The sequence below is a fragment of the Lynx rufus genome, unplaced genomic scaffold, assembly GCF_022079265.1.
Source record: "Lynx rufus isolate CCGP_SWC_20201006 ecotype Redwood Valley unplaced genomic scaffold, mLynRuf1.p SCAF_9, whole genome shotgun sequence".
Classification (NCBI taxonomy): Eukaryota; Metazoa; Chordata; class Mammalia; order Carnivora; family Felidae; genus Lynx; species Lynx rufus.
Window position 1 is genome coordinate 5,831,791 of NW_025814897.1, and position 9,442 is coordinate 5,841,232.

The 9,442-nt window shown below is 45.0% G+C and overlaps 1 protein-coding gene across 1 annotated transcript in view; it reads right to left on the minus strand.

Moving 5' to 3' along the window:
• The window catches only part of GUCY1A2 (guanylate cyclase 1 soluble subunit alpha 2), a 335,038-nt gene extending 325,995 nt beyond the window's left edge, over positions 1–9,043 (minus strand). The window contains exon 1 of the mRNA XM_047072151.1: positions 8,729–9,043. Within this exon, the coding sequence (XP_046928107.1) occupies positions 8,729–9,043 (315 nt within the window). The remainder of the gene's footprint in view (positions 1–8,728) is intronic.
• Between the last annotated feature and the right edge of the window lie 399 nt (positions 9,044–9,442).

The window sequence follows — 9,442 nt, forward strand, 5'->3', positions numbered from 1 at the left end:
CAAAGTTAAAGATAATTGGCATAAAATCTATAGATTATTGTGAAGCTACAATAAAATACCCAATACAGAGTGTCGTGAAAATTTTAAAGCACTGTACAACATGTTATAACTATACTTACTCCTATTTGTGATTGAGCAAAAGGTACAAACAGAACACTTCATGAAGCAGAACTGAAACATGGCAGCATAAAATAATGGGAGCCTACAAAGCATTACCAGATACACCACAATTTACACAAGGATTTATTCAACATTTATTTGTTCTCCTAACATTTACTGAGGGTCTTTATAAATCAGACTTTCTAGGGGCACCTGGGTGGCTCAGTCGGTTAAGTGTCTGACTCTTGGTGTTGGCTCAGGTCATGATCTCACAGTTTCCTGGGTTTGAGCCCCACGTTGGGCTCTGTGCTGGCAGTACAGAGCCTGCTTGGGATCCTCTGTCTCCCTCTCTGTCTGCCCTTCCCCCACTTTCACTGTCTGTCTCTGTCTCTCTCAAAAGAAATAAATAAACGTTAAAATAAATAAATAAGTAAATAAATAGGTAAATGACTTTCTACTAGGCATGAACATATATAGATCTCTGCCTTAAGGAGGCAGAATAAACCAAAATCACATTACAACACAGTAAGTACTATACTAGAGATGTGAAAGATAACTTAGTAGTCCATAGGGAAAATAATGCAGTGACCGGAAACAAGATGGATGGATGTGTGTGTGTGTGTGTGTGTGTGTGTGTGTGTGTGTGTATGTTTGCCTGTCGGTCCGTCTCTAGTTGTGTGTGCACAATACCAATTAAAAAAACCATTCTCTCCCAATATTAAGTTGGAGGGTTTATGCATGAAGAAGTATAGGCATAAAGCAACAAGAAATGGAAGCATATTCCAGAACATTTTTATTTCCTCCACCAGGCACAGCAGACTCACACATAACAAACTACGGTGAAAGGAAAAGGAGGCAAAGGTGACTTCAAGGACTTACAAGTAAGATAACATCAGGATTTCCACAGGGACAGCCTCCTCTCATGACAGAATGGTTCTAGAGTTCTCTGCAAATGCAAATTTCTTTAAATGTTGGATCACCATTTATCTGGACAGTTCAACTGGACTCTTACCCAGCTCAACCACAAAATGAGAGAAAGACTAATTGGCTACAGATGGAGATATTAGCAACCGGTATTGTATTTGTCATGTTTTGGTAGGGTTTGAAGGCTGGTTCTACATGTCTGCTATCTGAATGTCCTATTGCTTCTTTTCTCGGAAGATCATTTTTTTCTGGCATCCAGATGTTTCTTTCTCCCTTCACCTTAAAAAAAAATGTATTGGCATACAAACAAGTCATTGCTCCAAAAGGAACCAGTAGAAGGAACATTTGAGAAATGCCATGGCAGTCTCACTCTGAAAACCAAACTCGGAATGCAATGTCAAGTGGACCCTCACAACAACCCTTCTCCCTTCTCCTCTACTCTCCCCAACGTTTTTTGAATAGCTGTTTCTTGAATCAGAGGAAAGAGGCCACAGAACACTGACGGCAACGACATGTGACCTATTGAACAGAAACTTCGGGAAGCTAACAAGGCATCCTCAGCAAAAATGGGAAGAGGGTCATAAATAATTGAAACCACAAACAGTGAAATCTCAGACACCTTCTGCCACACAACCAACCAGGTTATTTTGAACACAAAGGATACCATATGAGACATGGCTCCAAGTCACCGCCTTTATTCTGTCCCTGTTGGTCAGTAATTGCTTGACATGTATTCACCCCAAAGGAGTCACTTCCAGATCTATTCTGTCCAAAAAATTCAGTCTGCAGAGCTCAGTGAGCCTGGATCCACGATTCTGACAGTATGGAATTCAGTCACTTTCGGTGTGCCTAGCAATCACCTGGAGTGTGACTTAAAAGTTAGAGCCCATGCCCCTCCCTAGGGCTACAAACTAGACTTTCTGAGGAGGAGGCCCGAGAATCTGCATTTTCACAACTTTCTTCAGGTACTTCTTATGTTCAACGAGGTCTGATAAACCACTAGCTTAAAGGAAGACCTGTTTAATAAGCCTCAGATAAAGCCTGTACTGATAGTGACTTTTCACTGTTCTATTTATAAGAATGTTCACTCTTTCTCAATTCCCCACCACAGCTCAACAGATCTCCCGGCTTCAGAGATATTTCCAGCTCCCCTACTTCCTAAATCACTCTAGTCTGGAATTGTCAATTTTATGAGATACTCTGAGTTTGCAGCACATAATTCTAGGTCTTCAGAGCCCGTCCTGAAGTGATATTTGAAGAGCAGAATTATGTCATTCCAGCTCTTAAGAGTGCATTTCTGGCAGCAGGATCCCACTTGCTGACAAACATATTTCTCTCATTTGGGAGGGAATTGTATATATATAAAAAAAAAACTAAGAAAATATAAGGAAACTGGAGGAGAGTCATCACATTTACCTAACTTCTTAAAATACAAATGGGCCACTCGCTAAGTTTCCAGGAGGAGGAAACTACTCCATCTGCTCTCTTTGAACATGACTGCATTCTGAAGTTTTGCTTTAAAAGGCAGGTGTAGGGGGTGCCTGGGTGGCTCAGTCAGTTAAGCATCTGACTCTTGGTTTCAGCTCGGGTCATGATCTCACGGTTTGTGGGTTCAAGCCCCGCATTGGGCTCTGTGCTGATAGTGTGGCGTCTGCTTGGGATTGTCTCTGCTCTCTCTCTCTCTCTCTCTCTCTCTCAAATAAATAAATAAACTTAAAAAAAAATTTTAATGGCAGGTGTAAGTAAAATTCAAACAGGTTCACATACTTGAAAGTATCTCTCACAGACTGGGCACAAAATATAAATACTTTGTTTGAACCACACATAATACAAGAAACCTCAAACACAAAAGAAATAATGGAATTTGACAACTGAACAAAGAACATCCACTCATTTATTCTGAGTATTTTACTGAATCACCCATCAGGTACCAGGTACTGTGCTAAATATGAGACCAACATAAGAGTATCAAGGTAAGAGTCAGAATTTAAAAAGAGGAACTTTAAATTTTGAGCTAAATACTAGCTCATGCGTCAAGTAAGGGAAACCAGACAGCCCTAGCAAATATTCTCCCTGCTAATATCAGCTGATCCTTTTTCCTTCCTAGATATGTGTGAAATTCCAAAAGGGATCATTCTGTCTTCTAACTCACAGCGAATGATGTATATACCTCGATACAATCAATGCATTTATTTTACTACCATATGCAATGAAATACGTGTCTTTTTCAATTTCTACCTTCAGCTCTACATGATGGAACAAGTCCAAAAAAAAAAAAAGGTAAATAAAAGAGCAATGATGATATAGATGGAAAACACGTAACAGTACTCAAGTACTCTCCCCACATTTCCCAGAGTATTTCGAGGTAGATAAATCACATACTAAAAAGGAATGTATAATCACTTATCACCTCGGCCTACAAACTAAGAATCACTGATGGCATTTCTCATTGTCAAAAATCAACTTCAAAATAAAGACTTAACAACTGAGCCAGTAGCCAAACAAGGATAGAGCACTGTACATGAAACATAAATGCCACTAGCTGGGTAACTACTGGACATCACAGCCTAAGCCCTTGAACAGCCGTACAAATTCGTTTGAATGGGGAATTAGTTAGATGGGGAATGCTTGAAATTCTCAGGCAATAAAAATAAGCAATTTCTCTATCACCTCTCTAATTTTCTTCTTAATCTAAAACTGACTTATTGGAAAATACCCACATTCTACCAAATATACACACCCTTGTATTTTTAGAGAATTGACAAGACTGGTTTTCATAATGCCACATAGCATTCAGCAGTTTGCTGGAAATGTTTGAATCTGCGATGATTACACATGCTCGTGCTCACTTCCTAGCCGGGAAGCCAAAAAGGGACTCCAGTTTTAATTTTTTTAATGGATTGGCTGGGCAAGGCCAACAAAATTAATTCCTTCTTATCACCTTTTTTTCTGAGGACATGACATCAGTTAACCCATAAACTCCTTCAATAAGGTTACTAGCAAGTAATTATTGCAAAAAAAAAAGTAAAAGAAAAAAGAAAATTTTTATGTAGAAAAATTTTCAATCATTTGGAGACATTCGAATTCAGTTGAAATTGATGGATCGCAGTCTGAAGCTAATGTTTTACTGTGTTGCAGGAGTGTCACAAAGAATAGTGCCCTCTTTCACAACAAATCCACAAGGTAGCTATTATTCCTATTTCACAAAATAGGAAACCAAGGCTCTGAGAAGGGAGGAGTCACCTTTCCAGGGTCCCACACTTAGTAAGGGGCTCAGCAGGGAGTTACTCAAACCCACAGCTGTCCAATTCCAAATCCGCCTTCCTTCAGCTCTGCCATGATGCTTCTCAATGACTAGGGATGAGGTAGGGAAATGCGACAGATGGCCATCAAATTCTGATTTCAGATTCCAGCATCTAATTACTACAGATATAAAAATATGGATCTACTAGAATACCTTTTGTCTAACTTTTTAATTTTAATGGATGTGTTGCTCAGAACTTATTAGCCAAATTGAGCCCCAAATCTTGAAATCATCAATAAGATATATAAATTGATGAAGTATCCTCTCTCATGAATATACCATACTCATTTTTCATTATTTCCATATTAGTACCACTGTCACATTCTAAGGGATTTTTTTTTTTTAAGGGTTTACACAGGGCAGAGAGCTCATTTTATTTAATATCAGGGAAGGCTAAATGTGTATTTTTTCATGTTCTTCCACTTTTTCCTAGACATGTACCAATACAATTTCCTTTCCACTAATAATGAAGCAATTTTTGTTTTTTGTTTTTTGTTTTTTTTTTTTTTCTGCTTGAATGTAGGCTTCCCTTCCATTTCCTTTCCTCGCTGTTCTCTCATTTTCTTGGACTACTCTCTGTCAGTAGCTTTCCTCCCCTTATTTGCCACCCTTCCAGTTACTTTTCTTCCTGCCACTCGGCTCTCCAAAGCTTCTGGGGCCTTGAGAGCCACCTGCGATGCTGTGACAGCCAACAGTTCTCCGACAAGAAAACCAGCGAAGCCATGACCTTAAACAGGTCCCTTGGAATATCTTCACTGACAGGCTGACATTAGCAATCCCAAGCCCGGTAAGTGATAGGGTTCTAAGTGATAGGGTTCTCAACAACTCTCATTTATAAGAACAAAATAGCAATACATGAGTTACTAAATTCACCCTTGATGTAAAATCCCCAGCTGTTTCTCCATATGTGTTCCCAAGTAAATGATTTCAAAATCAATAATGTGATAAGTGATTTATGCATCTTCAGCCAGGTCTTTAGGATTATTTTTATTGCTATGGCTGTGCCCCAGAGATTCACAATGAACAAAATTATCCACAGCGAATGGTAAATCAACTTCCCGTGGACAGCTCCGAGACAATCGGAGTTCTTATGTTTTCCCTCAGCACAGCTTCCTTAAAATAAAGGCTATAATTAAAGAAGTTCCATGAGGTCAAGGACCGGGAATGTTTTGTTTGGAATATGTATTGCCAGTACTTTGCACAATACTTACCACACACTAGATCCACAAATATTTCAAATATTTTTAAATAACCGCGCGGAATAAATGTCCCTACTTCAGAAAGTAATCTACTTTCTTCAAAGTTTTAAAACTTATAGATGCCTGCTTTTCTCTGACATGCCTTTATAAGAGCTTATCAAAAGCTTGAAAATATGTCTTCATAGGTTGCAAGAACAGGGAAGGATCCTGGGAACCCTAAGTGTCGCACCATACAGACGAGGGGGCTCCTAAAGGGTTAAAGTAACATGCACAGGGATAGATAAGTAGTTAGTTGTCCAAGGTCCAGTGAATGAGAACCAGGCCTCATGAATTCTGGAATTTTTTCACTTTCACCAATTCAGTTTACTTTTATCATTAAAATGGTTGTCAAGCATTACAATATTTACAGCCAACATCAATGCATCTAACAATGCCTATCAAAATGTCAAAAACCTGGGTGTGACTATTCCAATGATCCAACAGCTAGCTGAATCACTTGGCCATAGCCTTGGGCTTATTAAATTCATTTCCTACTTGCGAGTTATTCTGAATAAAGAGCCAGTCCGCTGTGGCTGAGACAACATTCCATGGCAAGGCCACGAAGAAGGCAGAAACTTCCACAGCAAAGACAGCTTCTCCTAAGGTACGCTGTGACAGAATATAAAAAAGGGTTCCCAACACAAAACAGCTGGAAACTGCCATCTAAGAATGCTTTGGTTATAACTACTCTTTATTAAATTACTTCTTTCAAAAATAGTCACTTGGTGCTAATGAAAGAGAATGGAGAAGACATAATTTGTTTCCCCAAGTGTTTTCAGAGAAACTTAGAATGCTGACAACATAAGAAAATGAATCTACAGAAACTTCTTGAAGCAGAGTTCTAGACTGCCAAAAAAAAAGGGGGGGGGAGGGTGGAGAACACAGAAATAAGTCACCGCTTTGAAATAAAATCTTTCTGTTGGTTTTGTGTTACCAAGTCTACAGGTGATATGGTTAGCCAAAGAAAATCTGCTCCTATGTGCCTTACGATGTTGAAAATATTTATACCATACTCACCTGTATGCTGTCAGCATTGTAGCTAATAGGCTAATTTCCAAATGGAAAAGAACTGTAGCATGGGAAGCAGACAGAGCTGTTACCTATATATGATCATTGCAATGATTTGCAAATTTCTTTGCTGAAAACTATTATCTGGGCACATGCTTTTTATCCATCAGAAAGCTAGTGTCATTCAAATTTGACCTATAAAGGTAAAAATCAGAAGCTATTCCTTCCTTCCCTCTTATTCTGGCAGTAAATACTTGAGTTCAGTTTATTTTATGCACCTCTCAACTAAGCGGTCGAGAACAGCCTTCAGTTAAATCGGCATTACCGGAGGCATTGCCATGACTTTTTAGAGATTTGTAAATTCTGATTCGAAGGCAAAAAGAAAACTCCAAAATGATTAAAAAAAAAAAACACCCCCCAAAGCTAGTCATTTCCTTCAGTAAAATCACTGTATCAGATACAAATCTGTTGTACTGACCAATTACTACAATGCACAAATGTTGCTCTAGGTACTAACACAAAACTACAGACCTGGAGATTACTGGCCTCCTTTTATAAAGGCTTCTAACTTCAACAATTTGCAACATCACATAGTTCCTAAGATGATGCGTCTTGGGAAGTATTTGCAGTAAAGAATAGCAAACAGTTGCCAACCCATTCTGAGATCTGTTTGTATGTTATCAATGGAAGACGTGAAAGGAAGGAAGGGACGCTGAAGGGAAAATACTCAAGGAAAGGAAGAGGACTGGGAGTAGTTTGGTTGTCAGAGACAGAAAAGGTCCTTCTTCACTAATGCCAGGGCCACAGGGATATTTGTAGGACTGCCTGGTACTAATACCCTGTCCCTCCGGATCCCACGCTTTCACAGGTGCCTCCTATCATCATTTGCAAGAGTGCTTTCAAAAGTGAGATTCCAGAATGGTCAAATAAGATGGCTGTTCAGATTCATTTCACAAACTTTGAGAAAAGGAAGAGTGCAGGGGTGCACCCAGGGGTGCAAAGCTTAAAGTTCTGTCCCGAGTGGAAGCCCCTGCACCCAAGACCAGGATGAGAATAAAAGGTTTCTCAGGAGATTTGACACAGAATCTCCCTAGGATTCCGTCTGCACTGGAGCGGATTCCTTCAAAACAGAGCTAGCTCATCTGTCACAGAAAGACTGGAACAGAGGTCTGGCATTCCTGCGGTCGGTAAAAGTCAAGGGTAGCTGAACAGCCTGAACAGGAATGAGGCAGAAGCCACTGGAAAAATGTCTAGAACGTGGAGGAGTCTGGAGCACACCCCGAAATGCTGACGCAGACATCCCGGGTGAGCACAAGTTTAAGAGAAGGCTAGGAAGGCATTTAGTAATTCAACAGATCAGTATAAAGCGTCCAATACAAGGCAGCCAGGACAAAATGAGGGAGAAAGCACTGAAGAATGCAGGGTAAAGGGAGTGAAGGTTGAGGTAGGTGTGCAAGAAACACCAGGGAGGTTTAGAAAAGCAGACACCAGGCTCCCCCAGAGAAGAAAGTTGAGCCAGTAAATGCTCAGGGAATAAGGGGGGGGGGGGGAGGGGGAGGGCAGCGGGTGGGGAAAAAAACCAGAGATCATTAGAAGGCAACTCGGAAAAGCATCTGACAGCCAGTTCCTGAAATTCTTGAGAAAAGGGATGCAACACAGAAGGCAGAAAGCCTGTGGAATTCAGAGATGTCAGAAAAGGTCACGCGGAGCCCAAGAGAGTGTGGGAAAAAAAGAGAGGAAGAGTTTCCTGGAAGGGGCAGGGGCTCCTTTGGGATCCTGGGGAACAGTGAGGCAGGCCCGGGAAAGGGGAGCTGCACGACACTGGGCCTGGGAAAGTTTAGGGAGAGCAGAACAGGTGGGTGTGAAGGGGGCGCCGGGGTGACCGAGAGCGAGCAGGAGTGCACGGCTAGGCGGGGAGCGTCCGGGCCACCACACCCCCCCCTCCCCCGCGTAGAACCCCGACACCCCACGTGCGAAGCCTCGCCCCGCCGCCGCGCGCGCCGACGCCCCCCTCCGGCCGGGCGCAGGGGGCGGGGGCGGCCCGGGGACCGCAGCCGGCTCGCCCCCCAGAGGCCGGGCTCGGCGCGCACGCCCGCGCTCTCCCGGCGCCAACTTTCCCCACCCGGGTCCTCCGCCCCCCACCCCCCGGGCTCACCGAGGGCGCCGTCAGGCGGCTGATGCTCTCGCCCAGCGAGTCCAGGTTGACCCGCCTCCGGCGCTGCGCCCTCCGGGCCCCGGCCGTGGCGGCGGCGGCGGCGGCGGCGGCGGCTGAGGCTGAGGAGGAGGCGGCGGCGGCAGGGGCCGGGGCGACGGCGGCGGCCGCGCGGGGCTCGGGCGGCCCGGGCGGGCTCCGGCTGCCGTTCCAGCAGAGCCGGGACAGGGGGCACTCGCCCTCGTCCTCGGGACTGGTCTCCAGGTAGTCGGAGCCCAGGGAGCTGAAGGACTCGGACGAGATCTTCCTCCGAGACATGCTGCGGGCGGCCCTGCGGCGGCCGAGGCGGCGGCGGCGGCGGCGGGGACGCGGGCGGCGGCCGCGGTGGCGGCGGCGGCGGCGGGACCCGCGGGCGGCGGCGTTAGGCGCGTCGGGGTCGCGGGGCTGTACGGGCGCGCCCGGCCGGGCGGGAGTCCCCGGAGCCGCGGAGCCCGCGCGGGCGGCCGCTCATGGCGGGAACTTGGGGCCCGGGCGCGGCGGCGACGCCAGGCTGCGCTAGGGGGCCGCCGCCGCCGCCTCCGCCGCTGCTCGCGCCGCGCCGCCTCTGCGCTCGCCCGGCCGCCTGGCGGTGCGCCGCGCTCCCGCTCCCGCTCGCGGGGAGGCTGCGAGAGTGCGGCCGCGGGCGGCGGGGCGGCGGCGCTGCGGCCCCGAGCGGTC